Source organism: Anarhichas minor, unplaced genomic scaffold (genome assembly GCF_050575085.1).
Source record: "Anarhichas minor isolate MPS153535 unplaced genomic scaffold, ASM5057508v1 ptg000031l, whole genome shotgun sequence".
Lineage (NCBI taxonomy): Eukaryota > Metazoa > Chordata > Actinopteri > Perciformes > Anarhichadidae > Anarhichas > Anarhichas minor.
The window spans coordinates 5,143,194-5,170,000 of record NW_027466477.1 but is presented as its reverse complement, the minus strand read 5'-3'; the positions used below and the strand labels follow the sequence as shown (position 1 = coordinate 5,170,000).

The following is a 26,807-nucleotide window of genomic DNA, read 5'->3' as shown; positions in this document are numbered from 1 at the left end:
GAACGCTGATCGGGGTTATTAGTGATCGCTGATCGGGGTTATTAATGATCGCTGATCGGGGTTATTAATGATCGCTGATCGGGGTTATTAATGAACTCTGATCGGGGTTATTAATGATCGCTGATCGGGGTTATTATTGATCGCTGATCGGGGTTATTATTGATCGCTGATCGGGGTTATTATTGATCGCTGATCGGGGTAATTATTGATCGCTGATCGGGGTTATTATTGATCGCTGATCGGGGTTATTATTGATCGCTGATCGGGGTTATTATTGATCGCTGATCGGGGTTATTAATGATCGCTGATCGGGGTTATTAATGAACGCTGATCGGAGTTATTAATGAACGCTGATCGGGGTTATTAATGAACGCTGATCGGGGTTATTAATGAACGCTGATCGGGGTTATTAATGATCGCTGATCGGGGTTATTATTGATCGCTGATCGGGGTTATTAATGATCGCTGATCGGGGTTATTAATGATCGCTGATCGGGGTTATTAATGATCGCTGATCGGGGTTATTAATGATCGCTGATCGGGGTTATTAATGAACGCTGATCGCGGTTATTAATGATCGCTGATCGGGGTTATTAATGATCGCTGATTGGGGTTATTGATCGCTGATCGGGGTTATTAATGAACGCTGATCGCGGTTATTAATGATCGCTGATCGGGGTTATTAATGATCGCTGATTGGGGTTATTGATCGCTGATCGGGGTTATTGAACGTTGATCGGGGTTATTATTGATCGCTGATCGGGGTTATTAATGATCGCTGATCGGGGTTATTAATGATCGCTGATCGGGGTTATTAATGATAGCTGATCGGGGTTATTAATGAACGCTGATCGCGGTTATTAATGAAAGCTGATCGCGGTTATTATTGATCGCTGATCGCGGTTATTATTGATCGCTGATCGGGGTTATTATTGGTCGCTGATCGCGGTTATTCATGATCGCTGATCGGGGTTGTTATTGATCTCTGATCGGGGTTATTAATGATCGCTGATCGCGGTTATTAATGAACGCTGATCGCGGTTATTATTGATCGCTGATCGGGGTTATTATTGATCGCTGATCGGGGTTATTATTGATCGCTGATCGGGGTTATTAATGATCGCTGATCGGGGTTATTAATGAACGCCGATCGGGGCTAATAATGATCGCCGATCGCGGTTATTAATGAACGCCGATCGGGGTTATTATTGATCGCCGATCGGGGTTATTAATGAACGCCGATCGGGGTTATTATTGATCGCCGATCGGGGTTATTAATGAACGCCGATCGGGGTTATTAATGAACGCCGATCGGGGTTATTAATGATCGCCGATCGGGGTTATTAATGATCACTTTAATAATTGATCTCCTGTGTCTCAGGTTTGACCGGATCGCTCACACCAGAGACACGATGCACAAAGACGGGATCAACTCTCTTTCCTACCAGGTGGTGAAGACGGAGAAGTTTGATCTCTTCACTAAGGTCACAGTGGACGTGGGGAAACCATGATGACGAGCATCAGAGGTCAGCTGACTGGTTCAGGGTCCGGTCTGGTCCGGTACGAGTTGGACTCAAACACCAGCTTGAGTTTGCACAAACACACAGACTGACCGGCCTCTGAAACTCGTCTCTGATTGGAAGCTGACTGTAGCCAATCCGCTGCCTCCGTCAGGCTGCGACTCATTCAAAATTAACCTTTATACGAAAATCAGTCGGAGACAATCAGAGCTGTGCGGCTTTACTGGTGGGGGATTATGGGTAATAAACGGAGAGGGTTGAGATACGGGGTCTCACTTATAACCTTTTGTTTCACATAAAACAGACGTTTAATATCACAACAAGACTTCTTGATCCACCTCATCATCAGCACTCAAACCAAAGTCTGTTCATCACCGCTGACTCTCCATCATCATCATCGTCATCATCTTCTTCCTCCTCCAGCCAATGACAGCCCTCACACAACCTTATCACCAGTCAGAGTCCTGATCACTGATCAGGATGACTCAGCGTTATTTCACTTCCTGTTCCCTCGTCTGGGGTCAGTGTGTTTAACACCAGCGTTCAGTTCTCTGATTATAAAACAGGTCAGTGAACGCCCCTCTGGTGGATCTTACAGAGTGTAAAGGAGATTTAATTGTGAAACAAATATTTCCATCGACGTAACACAAAACAAGCTTTCATAAGAATAAAATAATTTGATTAAAGTCAAACCGCCTTAAAGCTCAGACTTCTGTTTATGACCTAAATTATTTTAAAGAGAATCTGAGAAAGTTCAGAACATAATCTGTAGATATGGTCCACTTACTAGCTTTAAACCACATCTCATGGTCTTCTTCAGTTTCCCTTCAGAACAAGATCTAAACAAACTGTGTGTGTGTGTGTGTGTGTGCGTGCTATTGATTATAATCTGTTTGCTGATCAGCTTTCAGCCAAAATAGAACCGTAAATCATAAAATCATGATTTGATTGAATGTGTCTCAAGTGTCCTTTAACGTCTCATTATTGCGATAAACAGTGAATGAATGTGTGTGCTGAACGCAGGTTTATGTTCATTATTAGTTGATAAGTGAATGAATCACTGTACATGTGCCTTAATGAATGCAGTGCAACTGGTGTTACTGTTGGAGGAACCAGTCTGTACATTTATGAAAATGAAAATGTGAAGAACCAAACTGGAGTCTGTGTGTCGTCTGTTTATGGTCTTGATCAGGATTTGTCTTTTAACTCACAGATGAAACACATTTGAAGGAGAAACGTTTTCCACGTGCTGAACATTTAAACGATGTTCAGCACGTGTTAAAGAAAGAAAAACCCACAACGGTCCCTGAAATAACTTGAAACTGACTAAAGTAATAATAAATGACAATGTACAGAAAATGAACTAATGAAAATCAGACATTGCTTTTGAATTGTGGTTCAACAATCATTTAAAAAAACAAACTAATGAAAATGTTGTGGACAAAAGTGATGGTCCCCTTAACTTAATATTTAGTTGCACAACCTTTTGAGGCAATCAAGTGATTCCTGTAACTCTCAGTGAGACTTCTGCACCTGTCAACAGGTATATTGGCCCACTCCTCGTGACCAAACTGCTCCAGCTGTCTCAGGATTGAAGGGTTCCTTCTCCAGACTGCATGTTTCAGCTCCTTGCACAGATGTTCAGTAGGATTTAGATCAGGGCTCATAGAATGCCACTTCACAATCGGCCAATGTTGTGCTCTGAGCCATTCTTGGGTGTTTTTAGCTGTGTTTAGGGTCATTATCCTGTTGGAGGACCCGTGACCTGCGACTGAGACCAAGCTCTCTGACACTGGGCAGCACATTTGGCTCCAGAATGCCTTGATGGTCTTGAGGTTTCATTGTACCCTGCACTGATTCAAGACACTCTGTGCCAGATGCAGCAAAGCAGCCCCAGAACACAACCGAGCCTCCTCCATGTTTCACAGTAGGTACAATGTTCTTTCTTTCTATGCTTCATGTCTGTGAACAGAGAGCTGACGAGACAAAAAGCTCCAGTTTTGTCTCATCTATCCAAAGGACATTCTCCCAGAAGCTTTGTGGCTTTATGATTTGCTTTCAACAGTGGTGTCTCGGTCGTCTTCCATGAAGTCCACTTTGGCTCAAACAGCGACGGATGGTAGGATCTGTCACTGATGGACCTGCACCTCTAATCTCTTTGGAAGTTGTTCTGGGCTCTTTGGTTAACCATTCGTATTATCCGTCTCTTCATTATGTCATCAATTTTCCACATCCAGGGAGGTTGTCTATAGTCCCCTGGACCATAAACTTCTGAATAATATGTTCAACTGTAGTCACAGGAACATTCAGCTGCTTGGAGATGGTCTTTCAGCCTTTACCTTGAACATGCTTGTCTATAATGTTCTTTCTAATCTGGTCCATATTCAGTGTGGTACACACCATAATACCAAACAGCACAGTGACAACTTCTCACCCTTTAAATAGGCAGACTGACTGATTACAAGTTTGAAGACACCTGTGATACTAATTAGAGGACACACCTTAGTTTAACATGTACCATCACTTTTGTCCAGGCCATTTTCATTTTTTTTTTTTTTTTAAATGATTCTGTTGAACCACAATACAAAAGCAATTTTTCGTTCATGAATTTTCAGTAAATTTGTATTTATTGTTACTAGTGCTGGGCAAGTTAACGAGTTATTATCGCGTTAACGCAGTCATTAATTGACGCCGACAGTTTTTTAAATTATTATTATTTTGAAGGTGCGTTGCTCACTGGCAGCGGTGGAGGAAGTCTTCAGACTACGTGGATGCAGCGTGAGGGAGAAGTAGAGATAAACTAAAGCAACACAAGCTAACACATGCTACAGAGAAGTGGAGACAAACTGCAGGTTAGTGTTGTGGAAGATGTCGGTCTGAGGAACGTTCTCAAGGTGCGTTCACGTCGCGTTTGGTGTGAACGCAGCTTTAGGATCTCAACGAATGACGTCACGTATGAGCCTCAAGACGCACCGTCACCAGAAGAACACACGAGTTGTGTTAAAGGAGAGGACGACTAAAGCGACGGCGTTACAACGAGCAGCAGCTGCTGCTCTCACTGGAGACTACTGGACATCACTGGGTCACCTTCATCACCTCTGAGTTACAGCATCATAGTGATGAAGAGTAGAGCTGGGTCACCTTCATCTGAGTTACAGCATCATAGTGATGAAGAGTAGAGCTGGGTCACCTTCATCACCTCTGAGTTACAGCATCATAGTGATGAAGAGTAGAGCTGCATCACATGCTCTGACTGTCATGAAGACACAACACACACATGTAGATGAAAGGTGTGAAACATGTTCCTGTTGCACAGCAGTGGAACGTTTCACACACAGTCACACACTGAGCACAGATAGTGAAGAGATAGAACTGCTGCTGTGTGAAGAGAACACTGCTGCTAACAACAACCTGATGTGTTTAAAGTGTTTACACACAATGTTATTCACCTTTAGTTCATAGAGCAGCACTTTAAAATAAAAGTGCACAATACACTACTTTTGAATTCATTATGGAACTTTGACATAACAATGAGATTAATCGCGATTAAACATTGTAATCGTTGCGCAGCACTAATTATCACTTCTATCAGTTTCAAGTTATTTCAGCGACCATTGTGACTTTTTCTTTCTTTAAAGGAAGGGTACCAACAATTGTGTCCACGTGTGTATAGAGGTATATATAAATATAGAGCTGGCTCAGGTTTGTAGTAGTGCTATACTATGACTTTATACGACATACTATACTATGAAACACAGATTTCTAACATGAAGCTACAAACTTCATGTTTCGATTGAGACTCTTCGTGGCAGAAAACATTTTGTAAAACATAAAACTCACATTTGAGGAAACTGGTTTATTTCATAAATCATCCAAACAATCAACATAATAAGTTTAACACATTCTTCTCTATGAGGATGAAAAGAAACATGAAGGAATAGTTTGACATTTTAGGAAATTCACTTTTTCCATTTTGTGACATTGAAAGTTTAAAATGTCACTCGTTTACATACAGAAACTCAACGTAAGAACCAGTTTGAGTTGGAACTATTTTCTGGACGAACAACAGAGTATCCATCCGTCTCACACTTCACTTGTTCCTCAGGAAGTAGTTCCTGTCACATTATAACAGCTCTGAGACTTGATGAAGAGCTTAAAGTACACGACTGAACTCGTCTTCTGTTTACTGTGACGTGAGTTCATTTAACTCGTCTTACAAGTCTGAACATGTGACTAAAATAAAAAGTAGAATGAAAAGTCTTCAGTTCTTCTAGAAGCTCATCTTCTTCCCTTTCTTCTTCTCTGCTTTGGTCTGTTCCTTCTCCAGATGTTTCTGAAACCACAAACAACATCTGTCACTCTGAGGCACGCTGTGTCCAACGTTAGAGGTCACTAAAGGTAACCTGCAGCTAGTCGTAGTGCGGGTTAGGGTAACTAACTACTAACTAACCTGCAGCTTGTCGTGATGTGTCCTGCTGGGTTAGGGTAACTAACACTACTAACTAACCTGCAGCTTGTCGTGGTGTGTCCTGCTGGGTTAGGGTAACTAACACTACTAACTAACCTGCAGCTTGTTGTAGTGCGGGTTAGGGTAACTAACACTACTAACTAACCTGCAGCTTGTCGTGGTGTGTCCTGCTGGGTTAGGGTAACTAACACTACTAACTAACCTGCAGCTTGTTGTAGTGCGGGTTAGGGTAACTAACACTACTAACTAACCTGCAGCTTGTCGTAGTGCGGGTTAGGGTAACTAACACTACTAACTAACCTGCAGCTTGTTGTAGTGCGGGTTAGGGTAACTAACACTACTAACTAACCTGCAGCTTGTCGTGGTGTGTCCTGCTGGGTTAGGGTAACTAACACTACAAACTAACCTGCAGCTTGTTGTAGTGCGGGTTAGGATAACTAACACTACTAACTAACCTGCAGCTTGTCGTGGTCCGGGTTAGGGTAACTAATACTACTAACTAACCTGCAGCTTGTCGTAGTGCGGGTTAGGGTAACTAACACTACTAACTAACCTGCAGCTTGTCGTGGTCCGGGTTAGGGTAACTAACACTACTAACTAACCTGCAGCTTGTCGTGGTCCGGGTTAGGGTAACTAACACTACTAACTAACCTGCAGCTTGTTGTAGTGCGGGTTAGGATAACTAACACTACTAACTAACCTGCAGCTTGTCGTGGTCCGGGTTAGGGTAACTAATACTACTAACTAACCTGCAGCTTGTCGTAGTGCGGGTTAGGATAACTAACACTACTAACTAACCTGCAGCTTGTCGTGGTCCGGGTTAGGGTAACTAATACTACTAACTAACCTGCAGCTTGTCGTAGTGCGGGTTAGGGTAACTAACACTACTAACTAACCTGCAGCTTGTCGTGGTCCGGGTTAGGGTAACTAATACTACTAACTAACCTGCAGCTTGTCGTGGTCCGGGTTAGGGTAACTAACACTACTAACTAACCTGCAGCTTGTCGTAGTGCGTCCTGCTGCTACAGTGCGTCTTCTTGGCCATCTCCTCGTTGGAGTAAAACAGGAAACAGACTCGGCAGTAAAAACCCGTCTTCACGTGTTCAACACCTGAAAACATGAAATATGATTAAAAACACTAGAAGCAGTAGAAGCCACACTGTCAAAATTTCTTTAGGAATTTTCTAGTTATTATTAAGCCCGATGGATAATATACAGTGTGCTTTGGCACAGGCAGTTTTACTGCCTTGTGCCACAAAGCCACACTGAATAATCTTTATCCAAAAGTTTGGCGCGCTTCTCCTCACACAGCATTGCCAACAGCGGCGTGAAAAATACATCGAAACGTGCGGCCTGATCGGGAATAGTGTGGTATCTATTTTTCGGAGAGATTCGCCCACCGGTTTTCCCAAAAATGGAGAAAAATTGCCCCATTGACTTGAATGGGGTTTCGGCGTGAAGAGAGCTAAAAAAACACTTAACTTTGGGCCCATATTGACTAGCCGTACATTAACGTAGAAACATGATTCAAAGTTTAAAACGTAGACAAAACGCTGCACTTTATTGAGCCAAAGGGACATTTTGATAGCTAGCACAGTTTTCATGAGGGGTCTGAGAGGCTTTTTTGTAGATCTAGCGGAAGTGGACATGTGTGTTGAATTTCAAGTCAATTGGGCATACTGGCCGAGGGGCGTCGCCGGTCCAACTTCTAGGGGGCGCTAGAGAGCCATTTTTTACACACAAATATGCAGCTATATCAGATGGCTATATTCACCAGGCCTGACAAGTGTGCACAATTTGGAGTTTCCGAGTATGGCAAGTCCCCCAAATATGAGCCCGATGTACTATGTGTATTCGAATTTCAATAGGGCCTTCGCAGCCCGATGTCGGTTGCTCGGCCCCTAATAATAGTAATGTGTCTCCTCACCGATGGCCGTGTTGGGCTCGTGGAGGGGCAGCGGTAGAGACGCCACACTGGGTTTGTTTTCAGCCGGCGGGGGGGCGTCGGTCTCTCCGTTGTGATTGGACGACGTCTCCATCTGCTCCACCTCCTTCAGCTCCGCCTCCTGCAGCAGACAGACGAGTCATTGAACGCATCATCACAGACTTAAATCAATCGGATCAATAAAAGAAAAAACTCACTTCCTGATCAGACACTTCCGGAATCTTCTCTGAAGACTTTTCTTCTTTGTTCTCCTGTTCCTCATTATACTCCTCTTCTTCCTCCTTCTGCTCCTCCTCTGGTCTCTCCTCCTCCTCTGGTTTCTTCTCCTCCTCCTCCTTCTGCTCCTCCTCCTCTGGTTTCTCCTCCTTAGATCTCTTAGCAGGAGGTTCTTCAGGATGTTTGGAGGATTTAGGAGACATGCTGCTGTTCTCTCTCTTGGTTCTGTCTGGACATTGATGTCTAAAAACAACAGATACAGTTAATGTTCTCACACTGAAGTCATGCAGAGGATTCATTGATTGTCTTTGTTTTTAAAAACTACATGACACAACATTATCCGTCTATTCAGGGCGGCTATGAGGACCATAAGGACCATGAGAGTCATGAGAGTCATGAGGACCATGAGGACCATGAGTCATGAGGACCATGAGGGTCATGAGGACCATGAGAGTCATGAGGGTCATGAGGACCATGAGGGTCATGAGGACCAAGAGGACCATGAGGGCCATTAAGACCAAGAGGGTCATGAGGACCATGAGGGCCATTAGGACCATGAGGGCCATGAGAACCATGAGGGTCATGAGAACCATGAGGGCCATGAGAACCATGAGGGTCATGAGGACCATTGAACTTACGGATATAGACATTGAACTTTACACAAAAGTTTGTTTAACATATCTTCAGATGTTATAATTTATTTCACCAGTTATAACAAATCAACTTGTAAGCCAGGACTCGGTGTGTTAGCCGAACCTTCAGCATTGAGACAGAAGTTGCCAGAAGAAGAAACTCACCCGTGTTTGAGCCGTCTGTACTTCCTGCTGACGTAGACCGTCAGACGTTTCCCATTGAACCTCGGAGGATTCGCTTTGCAATCTTCTGCCATTTTCTCTGCCTCCTCAGCTTTCTCCATCTCTATGAAACACTGAGGACACATGAGACAGTTTAGACCTCTGAGACACTGAAGGGCTGGTTCAGGTTTATAATTAGGGCTGGTTCAGGTTTGTGGTCGGGGCTGGTTCAGGTTTATAGTTAGGGCTGGCTCAGGTTTATAGTTAGGGCTGGCTCAGGTTTATAGTTAGGGCTGGCTCAGGTTTATAGTTAGGGCTGGTTCAGGTTTATAGTTAGGGCTGGCTCAGGTTTATAGTTAGGGCTGGTTCAGGTTTATAGTTAGGGCTGGTTCAGGTTTATAGTTAGGGCTGGCTCAGGTTTATAGTTAGGGCTGGTTCAGGTTTATAGTTAGGGCTGGTTCAGGTTCATAGTTAGGGCTGGCTCAGGTTTATAGTTAGGGCTGGTTCAGGTTTATAGTTAGGGCTGGTTCAGGTTTATAGTTAGGGCTGGTTCAGGTTTATAGTTAGGGCTGGCTCAGGTTTATAGTTAGGGCTGGCTCAGGTTTATAGTTAGGGCTGGTTCAGGTTTATAGTTAGGGCTGGTTCAGGTTTATAGTTAGGGCTGACTCAGGTTTATAGTTAGGGCTGGCTCAGGTTTATAGTTAGGGCTGGCTCAGGTTTATAGTTAGAGCTGACTCAGGTTTATAGTTAGGGCTGGCTCAGGTTTATAGTTAGGGCTGGCTCAGGTTTATAGTTAGGGCTGGCTCAGGTTTATAGTTAGGGCTGGCTCAGGTTTATAGTTAGGGCTGGCTCAGGTTTATAGTTAGGGCTGGCTCAGGTTTATAGCTAGGGCTGGCTCAGGTTTATAGTTAGGGCTGGCTCAGGTTCATAGTTAGGGCTGGCTCAGGTTTATAGTTAGGGCTGGTTCAGGTTTATAGTTAGGGCTGGTTCAGGTTTATAGTTAGGGCTGGTTCAGGTTCATAGTTAGGGCTGGCTCAGGTTTATAGTTAGGGCTGGCTCAGGTTTATAGTTAGGGCTGGTTCAGGTTTATAGTTAGGGCTGGTTCAGGTTTATAGTTAGGGCTGGTTCAGGTTTATAGTTAGGGCTGGCTCAGGTTTATAGTTAGGGCTGGCTCAGGTTTATAGTTAGGGCTGGCTCAGGTTTATAGTTAGGGCTGGCTCAGCTTTACAGTCCTCGTCCTGGTTTCGTACCTCTCTCTTCAGCCTGTTGAGGAAATACTTCTTGACTCTCCCGAACGGCTCCGTCAGTTTCAAGATGGCGTCGTCGGAGTATTTAGTGTTGGGGATCTGACCCACGTAGACCACCCTGCTAGATCCGCACTGAGGAGACAGGAGAGACACAGAGGAGACATCGAGACTGAGACACAATGGACATCAACATGTCAACAATAAAAACACCGTAAGACCTACAGACCACAGATGAAATAAAATAAATAAATAAATCAGATGGTTAACAAGTAAAATCTGTTTGTTTTTTGTTTCAGGACTTGAGTGTCTCTAAAGTCCAGATATTGATAAAGTGTTTCTGGTTATTGATCAATCTGAGCCTAGTAAGGTTATCAGATCATCAACAGCAGACATAATAAATAATCGGTTCAGCTAACAGCTTCTTTTTTCCTCGAAAATATGTGACTTTAAGCTTTAGAGAATATTAAAGTTATTATCCTGATGAATACAACTACAAACACCATCTCACCTTCTTATTTAATGTCTGTCATCATCTTATCCTTTGAGACAATAAATGAACCTTTAACGACATTAAAGTATCAGATTCTTTAAGTTATATTGTTTACATCTTTCTGTATTTGATTCTCATTGAACCCCGTTATACTTTTTAATATACAATATAATCAAGGTAACTCATGTGTGTTTTGCTCAATTAAGATCAAAGCTCCTCTAGTCTTTTATTTGATCATATTTCAGTTATTTTCAGGAGGTCAATGTTTGCATATAAATATATTTTTTGTATATTTATGTTAACTTTTGACTCATTTCGAGCCTTCTGATTGGACAGTTGAACCCTTTAAATCCTGCACAAGCTTTTAACAAGCTGCCTCTTCACTTAAATAACAAACTACATGAACTACTAACAGACAGCTTGTGAGAGACGTCGACACAGAGAAGGAATTTAAAAGGAGTCAAAGACAAAAGACATAAAACTAACAGCTGAATTTATTTGTTTAAAATACCTTTTGTGTTATTTTTTTGTCTCATGAACACAAAGTTAAACCCTCAGAATCACGTGAAGACGTCACATGACGGGTTTAAAATAAGGAAGCAGCTCAGATAGAATGAAGGTCTGTAGATTTAGGATCAGACCTGGTCTCACAGGGTTCCCTCTGAACCATGAACCAGTACTGAGGACAGGTGAGAGGCTCACCTGGATGGTCGGGTAGCTCAGAGAGTGACTGACTCTCACCGGTCGACCGCACACCGACGCTGTGATGTTACTATTGTAGAAGCTGGCCATCGCTCGAGCTTCTTCTTCCGTGGTGAACTGAAGGTACGCCTGAAGAACAAAGTATGGAACATTTCTGCATGTTCCTCTCTGCAGGTTACATTGGTCATTAAACTGTAACAGGTGGTCTACCTCTGGTCTCAGGTCCAGAACCAGGTGTTTCACCACCTTCCCAAAAGGTTTGGCGAGTCCCTGAAGCTCGTTCATGAAGTTGTAACCTCGTCTGAAACCCACGATATTCACAACTCTCATACCCTGAAGAAGAAGAAGGAGGAGAAGGAGGATAAGAAGCAGAAGAAGAAGCAGCAGCATGTCAGAGGTAAAAAGAGTTGCAGACAGAACCACAGAAACCATCCTCAGCTGTCGTCTCTCTGGACGGACACAGATACTCACTCCTCTCCTGGTGTTGTCTGCAGAGAAGAGGAGATACAAACACAGGATGAGCTTCAGCTTTCATCTGAACACATGAAGAAGAGTAATAATACTCATGTAAATATTCGGGTACCGGTGGAGTCGGACTCTCCGTCTGCTTCGTCCTCGTCCTCGTCCAGTTCGTCCAGCGTCACAAAGTCCTCCATGTTCTCCAGGAAGTCTCGATCGAACTGAATAGAAACATCACGTTTCATATTCATATATAAATATATATTTATTACAGTAGAACGTTAACGTACCTGGTCAGCAGGTAGCTCTCCTTCCACCGTGTCTGAACCGTCTCCTGGTTCTGCGTCCGGTTCTTCTTCTTTGTTCTCGGGTTCCTCAGCAGAGACGTCGGTTTCTGTCCGTTCTGTCCGTCCCTCTGGCTCCGCCTCCTGCCTGACCTCAACTTCAGCCCCGCCCACATCTCCAGGTCGGTCTTCGGTGACATCATCACTGCCAGGAACCTGTGTGTACATGAACGTGTTCAGGGAGAGACGGCATTGATCAGTTCATCAATGGATGAGATGTTTTTCAAAATAAAACAGTGTTTTATTTTGAAATCTGACATGAAGATGAGCTGCATTTTATTTCGTTAGGAAATGATTTAAATACTTAAAGAGTAACTTTGAGTCAAAATGAAACAAAATATACTTTATAAAGTTCATAATTTCTTTCTTCTTTCCAACTCTTTTTATTTATTTTTCTTTCGAATATTAGATATGTGTAATATCATTTTTATTTTTTAATAATATCACCTATATGCAATTTTTTAAAATGTATTTCTTTTTCTAAACAATCATTATTATCCCTTTTCATTTTTCTAATTACTTATCATTTGTTGACCTCAAAGTTTTCAGTGTGTTCTCACCTCCTCCTGTTTGACCTCCTCCTGCTCCTCTGCTGCTCCTTGTGGCTCCTCCCCCTCTGCATCTCCATCAGTCACCTGCTCCTCCTCCTCCTCCCCGTCCATCACTCCTGACACCTCCTCCTCCTCCTCTGCTGCAGGTTGCTGCTCCTCAGGCTTCAGCTCCTCTTCCTCCTTCTTCTTCTCCTCTCTGGTCCTGGATGAGGATTTGGATGAGGAGGTCCTGGGGGGGTTGTTGGTGGAGGTCCTGGTTCCGGAGCTGCTGCTCCTCTGGCTTCGACCGTCTCCTCCTTGTCTCCGGTTCACCCTGAAACATAGAGGAGAGGTTCAGTGATGATGAAGATGATGATGAAGATGGTGACGATGGTCATGAAGAAGACTCACGTCAGGGTCTTGTACTTGGTGCAGACGTTGAGGCGGATCGGTCTCCCTTTGATGGTGAGCGGGTTCACGCTGTAATACTTCACCAACATCTCAGCGTCCTCAGGCGAACCCAGCTGGACAAATGCCTGGAGGATCAATAGATCAATAGATGAGATGGATCAATAGATCAATAGATAAGATGGATCAATAGATGGGGGGGGGGGTGTGTGTGTGTGTGCGAGTAGCAGCCGGAGTAGCTCTTCTGCTCCGAGTCCAAGTACAGACAAGAGCCCGAGTGCTGCATCTTCACCACATGGGAGCGTTTAAAACCCAGATGTTGTTGTCTGCTGTTCAGCTGGTTGACGCCACATATTTTCCGTCATGCACTCTCTGTCCGCTGGTTGGAGTGTGCTCACCTGTGTGTGCCGCACGTGTCTCTGTGTGTGTGTCGGGGCAGAACTCCGCCGTGCACGATACAGAGAGCAGAGGAGAATTGTAAACGCGAGCATGTAGAGACAGAAATGATGCCGTCGTGTAGATAAGACTGTTTAGTGTGTTTAAAGAACACGGTGTAGACCTGCTCTATAGGAAAGGAACCTTAATGACTTCTGTTGTGATCTGAAGCTACATAGAAAATACAATTAAACAAAGTTAACTCGACCTTCAAGGGGGGGCGGGGCGCCCCCTAATATAATGGTAGAGGAAACACTGGATCAATAGATGAGATAGATCGACTGTGGTTGAGTCTCGAACTGATGAAGACTGTGATGAAGATCAGGTCTACCTGGTCGGTTAGGAACAGGTGTTTCTCCACGACTCCGAAGCGTCCAGCGACGGTTAGCAGCTCCTTTTTCTTCTCCTCCTCTCTGGGCAGGTTGGAGAAGAACACCACCTGGCTGCCTTGACCTTTGACCTCCCTGACGGGTCTGTCCACGGACCTGTCGGCGGCCCGCTCGTCCTTCTGTGGGTGAGACAGACACACAGACAGGTGAGTCTCAGGTACGGATGGACGGTGTGAACCTGAGGACACACCTGTAGGCTCCAGTACCTCGATGACCAGCAGCCTCCTGGACAGGTAGAAAGTGACCGGTTTCCCGTACAGAGCCGCCTGGTGCTGCTCGTAGTAGGTCACCATGTCCACAGCCTCCTCGTGGCTGCTCATCTCCAGGAAGGCCTGGTGGAGACACATCGTGTAGGGGGGGTGAGAACACACTGAACACCGGGATGGAGCCAGACTAGACCAGAGAGGGGGTTTAACTCACCTGGTTCTTCAGGACGAGGTGTTCTGTCAGGAGGCCGAACGGCTCGGTGAAGGAGAACAAAGTCTTGTTGCTCAAAGGCTTCCTGTCGTACTTCACCACCACCACTCTGCTCCTCAGCTGAGGACAGAGGGGACATCGTGTGACGCGACGCACCGCTCGCGTGATGTAACGCACCGCGTACATGATGTAACGCACCACGCGTGTGATGTAACGCACCGCATACATGATGTAACGCACAATGTATAAGATGTAATACATCATAAACATGATGTAACACAATAGCTTCATCACTCATCAATACTGAGCTCCGAAGAAACATAACAAATCCATCAGACCAGTTAAAGACACAGGAGGACCAGCTGACCTTATTCTGTCCAGACTGGTTCTTTCCTGACAGACCAGGACCTCCTCCACCTCCTCCTGACACACACACACACACACACACACACACACACACACACACACACACACACACACACCGTTAGTCTAAAGAACCTGTGGACACAAAACTGATACACATTTAACACTAATAATAATAATGAGTGTGATCATAATAACTATAATTAACAATAATAACAATAACAATATTAATAATAAATCTGACTTGCCCCAGCTGGAGGACATCCCTCCTGTCTGAGCTGAAGACATGGGGGCCGGTCCCAGCAGCCCTGCAGACATGTTGGGGGGGTCCAGAAGACTCCCACTAGAACAGAGACACAGTTAGAAACAGGACGTTCTAAAGCAGACATGTTGGGGGGTCCAGAAGACTAGAACAGAGACACAGTTAGAAACAGGACGTTCTAAAGCAGACGTTCCTCTAAGAACCTGTGAGTTCTGCGTTCTACAAATGAGTTCTTTAATGTTTCAATATCCATATCTGAATGTGTTTAAACTACTAGAGTACTCACAGTAATATTACCTATTGTATTTATACACTGTTATCTACGTACACTGATCTCTAAAGACCCGGAGGTGGTTTCCTGTCTCTTACCTTCTACCTGAAGACCTTCCAGGGTCCCAGTCTGGATACCTGAAAGAACCACACAGAGCATCACTACAGGTCCACCAGAAGCTTCTCCGAGACATCAAACTATGTCGCTGACTCACATGTTGAGCAGCAGCCGTCTGTTCTCATCGTGTCGTAGTCCGTTAGTGTGCTGGTTCCACTCCTACGGGTTCAAACACATAGTTAACCAGAACCTTGACCAGAACCTTAACCGGTCCGCCTGTTAAAGGAACAGTCCTCTCAAACATCAAAAACTCTTTCCTCAAACTCAGAAAGATTGAATAGAAATCTGCTGCTTTTAACACCTGAAATGTGACCAGGATTATTATTATTATCACATTCATGAAGCACCGCGGCCGACGAATCCCTCATTGAATCCATCTTTAAACTCTTTGTGGCTCCACAGAAAATAAACTGCTGACTGAACGTGTCCGACTGTCGTTAACAGCAAGTTCAGATATTTCATAATGTAAAGAGCTCATGTTGTTATTGACACTCTGAGCATTGCGCACAACCATCACAGCTGTACTGAGATCAGTGAGATGTTTGACATCAGTGAGATGTTTCTTTAGAGTCTCTGTGGTTCAGGTTTGATAACTAGAGAATAAACAGGTCCGACTCGTTAAGAGGTCTAAACTACCTAAAAAGATTCAATAAGGGATTCAATGATCCACATCCAATGAGCTGCTGATTGGTCAGGATTACTTCTATGTCTCTGACCTCCACATGTGTAGAAATGCGTCCTAAACAAACGTGAATACTTTATCTAGGTGGAGGACGAGTAGATAACGAGCACAAGTGACGTTCAGGGTCACTTTAGAATATCAGTAGAATCAGTGTGAGAGAATGTGAAGACATGCTGTGAGCTCGTAGGAAACACGGCAGAGGACTCCCACCAGAAGACTGAACCTTCTACAGTTAGTCCCAGAAGAGAGGAGGCTGGTGGGTACTCACCATGATGGAGTGAACGTCAAAGTCACAAAGAGAGCACACGTGGGGCAACATGGGGGGCGTGACCCCCAAGAAGTCTTGGATCTTCCCGTTGGACGGGGGGCCCATCCTCCTGTTCCTACTAAAGCCGGGGTCGGAGGTCGGCAGCCCCATGCTGAGCCCCCCGTAGGAGTCATGGTGGGAAAGCTCCGAGTACGGCCTGTCTCTGCTGCCCCCCCCACCACCACCGCCGCCGTAGTTCAAGCCGTAGCCCCGGCTGGGAGCACCGTCCTGCAGTGAACTGTACCCAAAGTCTGCAGAGGTCTGGACCCGGGCTGAACCAGGACCCAGAGAAGAAGGACCGCCCATCCTCCCCACGTGGTCCCAGTCGTCCCGTCCTCCTCGGTACCTGCCGCCGGAGGACATGGAGGACGTGCCCCCCCCCCGCCGCTCTCCTGCATCCCCCTTGCGGCTCTTGAGCTGCATGAGGATGCGCGGCAGCGTCTCCACGCTGATGTCCTCTTCTGGGATCTCGGCCAGAGCGTCCAGGTCGGATGGCGACAACCCCAAGCTGGCAAACAGCTTCATGGTGTTGCCAATGTGGCTACCGCCACCACGCCGGGACATCTGGGGGTCCTGGTTGTCCATGCCACCGCCCACCCCCACACCTGAGGCCACGCCCCCCATCAGCCGGCTGGATCGCTGCTCGTTCATGCTGAAGTTCAAGGTCTCTGCGGCGGCCAGGAGCCCCCGGCCCACGGCGAAGTGCTTCTGACCCCCGTCTGACTGTGACTTCTGAGACATGACGCCGCCGTCCGGCTCGTTTTCAGTACAAGAGTCAAGATAAAGAAGCTCAAAAGGGTCTGAACGTTAGCGTCCCTGAACGTCCTCTTCTCTGGATCTTCTGCTGAAACACAAGGAGGTAGAGACGCTCTGAAACGTGGCCTCCACTAAGAAACACAGATCACCAGACCAGAAGCTCTGAGGACCGCTAACGAAAAAGCAGACTTTGGATTCATTCACAGTCGGCTGAACAGCAGTGAGCTGGGATCACTGGGACATAAGACGACAATTATAAGGAGGCTAGGAAAGGAGACAGAAGAGGCTGTGAAGAGTGAGAGTCCACCTTTAGACCGGAGGAAACATCCTCATTGAAAGAGGAGAAACTCTGAGAGCCGGCGGGTCAGAGAGATTAAATCATTTCTCTTAAGGTTTAAATGTTAAAGAATTCATAAAAAGTCCAATTACAATGACAGAAGGGGATGAATGCACCAAACCAGATACGCTCAGTATTTTACACTGGTGGAAGAAGTAGATCCTTCACTGAAGTAAAAGTACATCAAGTACATCAAACCTCTCTGAGATCATCATGTTTGTAGCGTCTCCGTCCAGTGAGAACCTCGTATCTCTAGACAAAGACAGCTTTGTAACGAAGCATTTAAAGACTTTACTTTAATGTTGTGTTCACAGCTAACAAAGAGCTAACACAGAGCTAACACAGAGCTATCACAGAGCTAATACAAAGCTCACACACAAATAGATGATTCGTAATATATTTCTACTCAAATGAGAAATCTGTGTCACAGAAGATTATAGTAGGCGGTAGTACTGTATTACTGTAGTACTGTAGTGCTGTATTACTGTAGTGCTATATTACTGTAGTACTATATTACTGTAGTGATGTAGTACTGTAGTGCTGTAGTACTGTGTGCTGTATTACTGTAGTGCTGTAGTACTGTATTACTGTAGTGCTATATTACTGTAGTACTGTATTACTGTAGTGCTGTGTGCTGTATTACTGTAGTAATGTAGTGCTGTGTGCTGTATTACTGTAGTAATGTAGTGCTGGAGTACTGTAGTACTGTATTACTGTAGTGCTATATTACTGTAGTACTGTATTACTGTAGTGCTGTGTGCTGTATTACTGTAGTAATGTAGTGCTGGAGTACTGTAGTACTGTATTACTGTAATGCTGTATTACTGTAGTGCTGTAGTACTGTAGTACTGTATTACTGTAGTGCTGTGTGCTGTAGTACTGTGTGATGTAGTACTGTAGTACTGTGTGCTGTAGTACTGTGTGCTGTAGTACTGTATTACTGTAGTGCTGTATTACTGTAGTGCTGTAGTACTGTATTACTGTAATGCTGTATTACTGTAGTGCTGTAGTACTGTAGTACTGTATTACTGTAGTGCTGTAGTACTGTGTGCTGTAGTACTGTGTGATGTAGTACTGTAGTACTGTGTGCTGTATTACTGTAGTGCTGTAGTACTGTATTACTGTAGTGCTATATTACTGTAGTACTGTATTACTGTAGTGCTGTGTGCTGTATTACTGTAGTAATGTAGTGCTGGAGTACTGTAGTACTGTATTACTGTAATGCTGTATTACTGTAGTGCTGTAGTACTGTAGTACTGTATTACTGTAGTGCTGTGTGCTGTAGTACTGTGTGATGTAGTACTGTAGTACTGTGTGCTGTAGTACTGTGTGCTGTAGTACTGTATTACTGTAGTGCTGTATTACTGTAGTGCTGTAGTACTGTATTACTGTAATGCTGTATTACTGTAGTGCTGTAGTACTGTAGTACTGTATTACTGTAGTGCTGTAGTACTGTGTGATGTAGTACTGTAGTACTGTGTGCTGTATTACTGTAGTGCTGTAGTACTGTATTACTGTAGTGCTATATTACTGTAGTACTGTATTACTGTAGTGCTGTGTGCTGTATTACTGTAGTAATGTAGTGCTGGAGTACTGTAGTACTGTATTACTGTAATGCTGTATTACTGTAGTGCTGTAGTACTGTAGTACTGTATTACTGTAGTGCTGTAGTACTGTGTGCTGTAGTACTGTGTGATGTAGTACTGTAGTACTGTGTGCTGTAGTACTGTGTGCTGTAGTACTGTATTACTGTAGTGCTGTATTACTGTAGTGCTGTAGTACTGTGTGCTGTAGTACTGTGCTGTAGTACTGTAGTACTGTGTGCACCAGAGCTGGCAGCAGGTCTATAGAGGAGAAACCGCGTGGAGGATAAAAGACACAAACGGATCCTCGTCACGATATTTCATCAGCTTCAGGTTTGCTGAGAACACAGCTTCGGAAGTTTAATAACACGTGAAGAAGAAACACTTCAGAAGTTTAATAACACGTGAAGAAGATACACTTCAGAAGTTTAATAACACGTGAAGAAGATGCACTTCATCAGTTTAATAACATGTGAAGAAGAAACACTTCATCAGTTTAATAACATGTGAAGAAGAAACACTTCATCAGTCAGAGGAAACATCTGGAGACACATCTGGAGACACGTGGTTCTCACTGGACATGAACAGAAATGAACTATTAATAACATGTAAGATAAGTAGAATATGGAAGTACTCAAGTAATGTACAAGTACCTCGAGTGTGAACTGAAGTACAGCACTTAAGTAAATTAGTAACGTTCCACCACTGACAAGCTATAAGTTAACATATACTATATATAAATATATGTTAACTTATACTACATAAGTTAACATGTGTACTAATATTTAGAGAGGAGGAAACGAGAGCTTCTGTGTGCTAGCAGCTAAGCTAACGATGCTAGCTTTCTTTAGCATACATCGAAAACTAACGTCATTAGCTAATGCTATCCGTTAGCTAGTGCAGTTTATAATCTATATCTAATATAGTTTATATATTAGTGAATTTAAACTCCTACGTTACCTTATCCTCATGCGTAGATGAGAGCTAGCTGAGCTAACCACACAGCGCAGGACGAGAAGACTGAAGTATCGCGATGTTTCCTTCGTCTTCTTCTTCTTTGGTTTTTATGGTAGACTGTAAAAACTCGACGATATGATCCGTGTGTGCTGCCACCTACTGGACCGGATGTGTGTTTACACCTCGACTCTATATAGAGGTTATATTAAATTAATATTTAGACAAAAATTGACGTCACAGAATGTGTGTTACATGACGTAACTCCTGTCAAACTATTATTACAGATGTTTTTACTAAATGTCAAAAGATTTAAAACATCTGGAATAAGGTTTTAAAATGTTAATTTAAATGTCAAAGTCTGTGTTTGTAATAAATAAATATTAAATAAATAAATATATATATATATATGAATATATATGTATATACTTTATATATATATATATGAATGGTTAAAGTGCTCTATATTCCGATTCTCCAGTGCGTGTGAGCACGTGAAGGCAGCAGAGCGGTTCGTCCAATCACAGAGCGAAAAAGGCGTGACGTCACCTATGTAAACAAACAAGAAGCAGCGCGGCCATTACAGAGAAGAGTTGTTGTGAGGAGGAACCGGGTTTGTGAGGTTAGACCAGCTCCTGTTAGTGTAATAATATATATATATATATTGATATAACATTAATATGAAGGCTCTGCATGTTTGTCTTCGTGTCTTCTGTCCTCGTAACCCTCTTGTTGTGGTGCGTTCACAGTCGTCCGTCTGTCAGCGGCCATCACAGAGAGCCTGACAGACCGGACCAGCTGCTGCTCACCGTGTCCTTGTGTCTTTGTGTCTCAGGTCGGACCGTCAGAACGGGGACATGAGAGACCCGAGACTCAGCATGACGATCAACACCGAGGTGGTTTTGAGCGGACAGTTCATCTCCGACCAGGACCCGTTCGCTGAGTACATGTGGATGGAGAACGAGGAGGAGTTCAACCAGCAGGTGGGACCGACCTGGTGTCTCTATGTGTCCTCAGAGGACTCGCGTGTCTCTATGTGTCCTCAGAGGACTAACGTGTCTCTATATGTCCTAAGAGGACTAACGTGTCTCTGTGTGTCCTCAGAGGACTCACGTGTCTTTATGTGTCCTCACAGGACAAACGTGTGTCTGTGTGTCCTCAGAGGACTAACATATCTCTCTATGTCTCCTCAGAGGAGTAACATGATGTTTACATGACCAACATGTTTACATCATGTGATGTTTACACGACCAACATGTTTACATGTTGTTTACATGACTAACATGTTTTTTACATGACTAACATGTTTACATGATGTTTACATGACTAACATGTTTACATGTTTACACGACTAACATGTTTACATGTTTTTTACATGACTAACATGTTTACATGTTGTTTACATGACTAACATGTTTACATTTTGTGTGTGTGTGTGTCAGGTGGAGGAGGAGCTGTGGGAGGAGGAGTTCATGGAGCGTTGCTTCCAGGAGATGCTGGAGGAGGAGGAGCAGTGGGAGTGGTTCATCCCATCCAGAGACCTCCCTCAGCTGCAGGTCAGAGACCTCGTGGTGAGTTCAGGGTCCGAGGAAACTAAGGAGGACACAGTTCACTGAATCACCTGTATTAGTAATATTAATAATACTACTTCTCCTCCAGATGAACAGCAGTCTGAACCCAAACGCCAAAGAGTTCACCCCGGGTATCCAGAAACACGTCATGTGACCCTTCCTGGCTCCGCCCCCTCCTCTGTGACATCATCAACAAGATGTCTGACGTATTTTCAGCCTGACGTGTTGCCAAAGTTCTGATGTCACTGCGATGTGTTCAAGACGAGACTTGTTTGTGTTAGTTACTAAAGTCCTCCACCTGTCTGTCCGACTGTCCTCCACCCGTCTGGCTGTCTCTCTGAATGTAATCAGCTGAGTGTTTTTATTTTTCTTTCTTCAGAACAAACTGGTTTGAAATCAGATTTTTTTTATTTGCACTTCTATTTTATAAAACACTGTGTTCACATGTAGAGGTTAGATCCGGTCTGGTCTGATTGTTTTGAGTGTTTTTTCCCAGCATCCTTTGTGAGGTTTGTTTGTTTTTTTCTAAATGCACAAAGTATAAAAAGTAATATAAAGAAAAAAGTTGTAAAAAAAAATATCTATTTTTTCTTAATCTATTTGAAATAAATGTTTATGGAAAAAAACGTATTATTTTTCATCGTTCGGTCTGAAGATTTAAAGTTGAAAAAAACAAAACATTTTAATTATGAAATGAATTCTGTTTCAACAATCGATCGACTGACATCAGTTATTGATCAATAATCTATAATAACCAACAACGTAGTGGAGCATCTTTAAACATGTTAAACATGTGTATTAACATGTTTAACATGTTCTGACTGCTGCTGCAGGAACAACAGAAACCAGAACAAAAGATTCATACAAACATTTGTTAAACTGTGGAATGTTCCTTTAATATGAAGAAAGAACACTCATCATCTTCATCTCCTCTGATGAAAGTGAACCAGCTGAGAGGTTTGAAGTTTAATTTACTGAGAGAAAAGTCAAAGTCTACGAGACCAGAACCTGAACACAAGCTGTCCTCAGAGGAACCAGGTGCAGGTGTACCTGAGTTCCGATGCTGTCTACTGCCGGTTCAGGTTTATCTACAGGTGCAGCAGGTGGTCCGATGCGGTCTACAGCTGGTTCAGGTTTATCTACAGGTGTAGCAGGTGGTCCGATGCGGTCTACAGCCGGTTCAGGTTTATCTACAGGTGTAGCAGGTGGTCCGATGCGGTCTACAGCCGGTTCAGGTTTATCTACAGGTGTAGCAGGTGGTCCGATGCGGTCTACAGCGCCCCCTGTGCCACCCTCCTGAACAGCTGGCGTCTCTGCTGGGCCGTCATGGTGTCGCAGCTCTGGAGCAGGTTGGAGATGACGAGCGTCTGCTGAACGCTGGAGGACTTCACCCACAGATGACCGTTCATCCCGACCACCAGCTCACAGGGAAACAGCTGCTGCAGGTCAGCCAGGACCTCACTGTGGGGGGTCAGCAGTCTGGGAGGGGGGGGGGGGGAGTAGACCGGGTGAGACAGGACCTCACTGTGGGAGTCAGCAGTAGACCAGGTGATCCTGGAGTCTCAGGACAGCATTTCTACACAAACATCTGAGGACGTTTACCTTCTGACAAGTCCCAGAGAGACCGTGAAGACCAGACCTCCTCCTCCAAACACTCCCATCCCATTGGCTCGTCCTGAACTGTCCACACACACCAACTCCGGCTCCATGTCCTTATTGGCTATGAGGAACTGGGAGAACACCAGGTCACCCACCTGTACAGGTAACACACAGGGGGAGGAGTTAAACACGTAGGGAGGGAGGGAGGGAGGGGCTAACACCAGGTCAGCCACCTGTACAGGTAACAGGTGTGACCCCCTCGGTCTCCCCTGGTCCTCTCGGGGTCTCACCTGGACGTTGGGTCGGTTCCTCTTGGTGGATCCCTCAAAAGCCAGGTAGGACAGAGACGCCTGCTCACTTCCTCCAAAGTCCACCTTGAAGACGTCTCCTGATTTGACCGTCACGATGCCGATGATGGTCTCACCTTTAGCGGGCACATACTGAGGACACAGAGGGACAGACTCAGCTCCCATGATGCACTGCTCCAGTACCAGTGTCACACTTTACTACAGACTTCTATCGGGGAACGCTGAACTCCATTTAAATATACAACTATTGTAAATCTGACAATTTTATTTGACCGTACTGAACGTTCAGAACTAACTTTAACAGCTCTCATTAATGGGTTTGGTCTCCTGAGAAGTTCGGCGTAGAACTGGTTCCTCGTTTCTGTTTCATTATTATTAAACAGAACCTTTTAGAACCGGTTCCCGCTGCTGTGAAGCACGGCGCGCTCCGGCGGACGGAGAGACGTCATAACAGCGGGCCCGGTTCATAGAGATGAACTTTAACGACCCAACGCGCAGTTTCAGAACAAATATCTTTGAGCCGAAATCACGACCGATCCGTAATGATTTAAATTCAGTCCAAACATCCGGTCATATGACGCGTTCACGTGTGCTGACGAGGAAAAACCTTAAATTGCGAGATTTCCAGACGGAGTCCCGGATGTTGTGGACGCTCCTGCTGCATGCAGACGAGTCGCTCAACAGATACTGAGCCTCATGCCGGTGTATGAACGGACTCTCTAAAGTCTCACCCTCCTCTGCTGCGAGTCCATCCAGAACATGTGGGGCTGTTTGTGTCGCAGGACGCCGCTTTTACACACCAGCACCCGGTCTCCGCTCCGCCTCAGACCCGGTCCACACACCACCTTCTCCGGTCTAACGGGGCCGGTTAGAGAGATGCTGTCGTCGGTCTCAAAGGAGAACTCGTCTCCCGGTAACAGAACCTCCCCGGTTCTCTCTTTTAAAGTGGACAACATCGCGTCTCTTCACATGTGTTGTTGTTGTTGCTGTCTGACGGACTGATTTTAATGTGACACACCGGAAGCAGGAAGCTCAGCCTCCAGCGCCCTCTGCGGGACAGAAGGCGGGAAAACATGTTTCTAATGATTAAGACCATAATATCTTTACTTTACTAATTCAATTCAGATCAGAGCAACATGTCAACTTCACAAATATCAGTTTACTAAAAGAGTCATGAAATAAATAGTTATTATAAAATACAAAGATATTTAAAATAAAGAAAAACATCTTTTTATCTTTTCGTTTTTTCATATTTATTGTATTCATTGTGCTTCATTTTGAATGTTAAATAATAATAATTATAGTTATAATTATAATTTATTTATTTCAAAATAAATCTGCATATAATGATTTATATACTGTATATTGTAACTTAAATGTAACCAGATTTGTTTTTATTGGTGTAAAATCTGCGTGTACCTTTGCAGGAGTTAATTTCATATATGTGTGTGCGTGTATGTGTTTATATATACACGCACATATATATAAACATCGAACAAAAAGTTCGGAAATTAGTGTTTGGTTGATTATTTCTCTATGCTTCTTGGCAATAAATTTTATACCGTTGGAAATCCTGTTTATTTACCTTTTAAACGGCGCCCCATTTGCAAGGAACATGCATTTCTTGGATGAGCAGCACGGCTGAGTATGTGGGTTGCACACATGACAAATTTGCCAAATCTTCTCTGCCAAACAGCTTATTCTGCTGTTGCTATTGACCATCAGGCCCGTTTGCGCTGGTGTCGGCAACACCTGCACTGGAACCTGAACATGTGGAGTAACGTTATGTTCAGCGATGAGTCCAGATTCTGCCTAAGGAAGTTGGATCGTAGGGTCAAAGTGTGGAGAAGACGGGGAGAACGCTATGCTGATTGCTGCACCGATAGAGTAACACCTCTTGGTGGAGGCAGTGTGATGGTGTGGGGCGGCATCTCCATCACAGGAGAAACGAGGCTCGTCTTCATTGGAGGCAATCTCAATGCAGAGAGATATCGAGATGAGATTCTCCAACCAGTGGCGATCCCATTTCTCCACAGTCTGGGACCGAACTCCATCCTCTAAGACAGGGGTGTCAAACATACGGCCCGCGGGCCGGATCCGGCCCGCCACGTCATTTTATTTGGCCCACGAATCCGCCAGATATTAAAAAAAAAAAAAAAAGTTATGAGATAGAAAGTCATAATTATGAGATACTTAAACACAATAGTCATAGAAGCAGCTCTTTGGCTGGTTACTGTACATTTGAAATGTAAATGTATTGTGAGTACATTGAAGACTACTTTAAACGTGGCTTTAAAACACATGAAATACTTCACGTGGGATTGTGCAAACGCACCCTTGAAAGGATTTTAAGCTTTGAACAAAGTTATTATAATAACTTGTGTTTGATATTTGTCTTTGATATTTTCTTTAATAGTTTGATCTTTGATAGAGTAATGTGGGTTTCTGAACCCTAAATTAAAAGGATTTAAGTTATAACAGAAATGTGCTTAAATATATTTTTACATTTATATAACTGCATGTACAATATTTAAACACTTGAATAAACAATAATCAAATGCAGAGACAGTTATTTAACAATATGTTAGGAGTAGTTACATTTACACAGTTTTACATTTACAACCGGCCCTTTGAGGGAAACCGTGATGCTGATGTGGCCCAGAGTGAAGATGAGTTTGACACCCCTGCTCTAAGATGACAACGCTCGCCCCCACAGAGCGGTTCATCAGAAACCTCCAGAATGTGGGAGTGGAGAGGATGGAATGGCCTGCCAGCAGTCCTGACCTCAACCCAAGTGAACACTTGTGGCACCAGCTGTTCGTGCCAGAGTGACCAACACAACCACGTTGGCTGACTTGCGACAAATCCTGCTTGAGGAGTGGAATGCCATCCCACAGCAGTGTGTGAGCAGGCTGGTGACCAGCATGAGGAGGAGGAGCCAGGCTGGTGACCAGCATGAGGAGGAGGAGCCAGGCTGGTGACCAGCATGAGGAGGTGGAGCCAGGCTGGTGACCAGCATGAGGAGGTGGAGCCAGGCTGGTGACCAGCATGAGGAGGAGGAGCCAGGCTGTTGTGGCTGTGTATGGTTCTTCCACACGCTACTGAGGCTCCTGTTTAAATGAATAAATTGTAAAATTGCCAATATGTCTTGTTTCTTCCTTGTAACTGATAGACTTCAATCATCCAATCCACCAAACAACACCAAACAAGAGTCAATAGCAACAGCAGAATAAGCTGTTTGGCAGAGAAGATTTGGCAGATTTTTCATGGGCGCAACCCACATACTCAGCTGTGCTGCTCATCCAAGAAATGCATGTTCCTTACAAATGGGGC

At 44.3% G+C, this 26,807-nt stretch overlaps 4 protein-coding genes and 1 pseudogene across 9 annotated transcripts in view; 2 read left to right on the top strand and 3 right to left on the bottom strand.

Annotated features, from left to right (window-relative positions):
* b4galt1l (DP-Gal:betaGlcNAc beta 1,4- galactosyltransferase, polypeptide 1, like) overlaps positions 1–2,477 on the top strand; it is a 20,703-nt gene extending 18,226 nt beyond the window's left edge. For all 4 annotated transcript variants that reach the window (XM_076105132.1, XM_076105131.1, XM_076105134.1 and 1 more), the window contains one exon: positions 1,382–2,477. In XM_076105132.1, coding sequence (XP_075961247.1) covers positions 1,382–1,511 — 130 coding nt within the window. In that variant the 3' untranslated portion in view covers positions 1,512–2,477. The remainder of the gene's footprint in view (positions 1–1,381) is intronic.
* Positions 2,478–5,356: 2,879 nt separating this feature from the next.
* On the bottom strand, positions 5,357–20,145 carry matr3l1.2 (matrin 3-like 1.2). Of its 3 annotated transcripts, none has more exons than XM_076105126.1 (22): positions 20,003–20,145; positions 16,328–17,207; positions 15,475–15,536; positions 15,359–15,397; positions 14,976–15,070; positions 14,732–14,787; positions 14,368–14,484; positions 14,154–14,279; positions 13,890–14,066; positions 13,127–13,251; positions 12,746–13,049; positions 12,132–12,341; positions 11,966–12,062; positions 11,812–11,870; positions 11,593–11,715; positions 11,383–11,511; positions 10,194–10,322; positions 8,947–9,077; positions 8,131–8,392; positions 7,916–8,054; positions 6,983–7,098; positions 5,357–5,853 (listed from the first exon to the last, which is right to left on the bottom strand). In XM_076105126.1, the coding sequence occupies exons 2-22, from the start codon at positions 17,105–17,107 to the stop codon at positions 5,791–5,793; spliced, it is 3,339 nt and encodes a 1,112-aa protein (XP_075961241.1). In that variant the 5' UTR covers positions 17,108–17,207; positions 20,003–20,145; the 3' UTR covers positions 5,357–5,790. The 3 variants fall into 3 exon arrangements, with proteins under 3 accessions (XP_075961241.1, XP_075961243.1, XP_075961242.1); XM_076105128.1 differs by having other exon boundaries at positions 11,854–11,870; XM_076105127.1 differs by lacking the exon at positions 20,003–20,145 and having other exon boundaries at positions 16,328–17,210.
* On the bottom strand, positions 17,217–20,013 carry LOC142964719 (uncharacterized; annotated as a pseudogene).
* Positions 20,146–20,478: 333 nt separating the features above from the next.
* On the top strand, positions 20,479–22,197 carry LOC142964676 (polyadenylate-binding protein-interacting protein 2-like). Its single transcript, XM_076105136.1, has 4 exons — positions 20,479–20,618; positions 20,832–20,979; positions 21,439–21,567; positions 21,656–22,197. Exons 2-4 carry the CDS (start codon positions 20,854–20,856, stop codon positions 21,719–21,721), a joined length of 321 nt encoding a protein of 106 aa, XP_075961251.1. The 5' UTR covers positions 20,479–20,618; positions 20,832–20,853; the 3' UTR covers positions 21,722–22,197.
* A 240-nt stretch (positions 22,198–22,437) lies between these two features.
* Positions 22,438–24,488, bottom strand: LOC142964675 (exosome complex component RRP40-like). Its single transcript, XM_076105135.1, has 4 exons — positions 24,206–24,488; positions 23,457–23,606; positions 23,170–23,321; positions 22,438–23,046 (listed from the first exon to the last, which is right to left on the bottom strand). The coding sequence occupies exons 1-4, from the start codon at positions 24,428–24,430 to the stop codon at positions 22,839–22,841; spliced, it is 735 nt and encodes a 244-aa protein (XP_075961250.1). The 5' UTR covers positions 24,431–24,488; the 3' UTR covers positions 22,438–22,838.
* Positions 24,489–26,807: the final 2,319 nt, after the last annotated feature.

Bases quoted from the DNA above. Each gene is read 5' to 3' on its own strand.
- LOC142964676 (XM_076105136.1), top strand. From the start codon at position 20,854: ATGAGAGACCCGAGACTCAGCATGACGATCAACACCGAGGTGGTTTTG. The intron at 20,980-21,438 runs GTGGGACCGACC...TGTGTGTGTCAG, and splicing joins AGGAGGAGTTCAACCAGCAG to GTGGAGGAGGAGCTGTGGGA. The intron at 21,568-21,655 runs GTGAGTTCAGGG...CTTCTCCTCCAG, and splicing joins TGCAGGTCAGAGACCTCGTG to ATGAACAGCAGTCTGAACCC.
- matr3l1.2 (XM_076105126.1), bottom strand. From the start codon at position 17,107: ATGTCTCAGAAGTCACAGTCAGACGGGGGTCAGAAGCACTTCGCCGTG. The intron at 15,537-16,327 runs GTGAGTACCCAC...TTGAACCCGTAG, and splicing joins TTGACGTTCACTCCATCATG to GAGTGGAACCAGCACACTAA. The intron at 12,063-12,131 runs GTACGTTAACGT...GTTTCTATTCAG, and splicing joins GAGAGCTACCTGCTGACCAG to TTCGATCGAGACTTCCTGGA.
- LOC142964675 (XM_076105135.1), bottom strand. From the start codon at position 24,430: ATGTTGTCCACTTTAAAAGAGAGAACCGGGGAGGTTCTGTTACCGGGA. The intron at 23,322-23,456 runs GTGAGACCCCGA...TTACCTGTACAG, and splicing joins GGAACCGACCCAACGTCCAG to GTGGGTGACCTGGTGTTCTC. The intron at 23,047-23,169 runs GTAAACGTCCTC...CCCCCCTCCCAG, and splicing joins TCTCTGGGACTTGTCAGAAG to ACTGCTGACCCCCCACAGTG.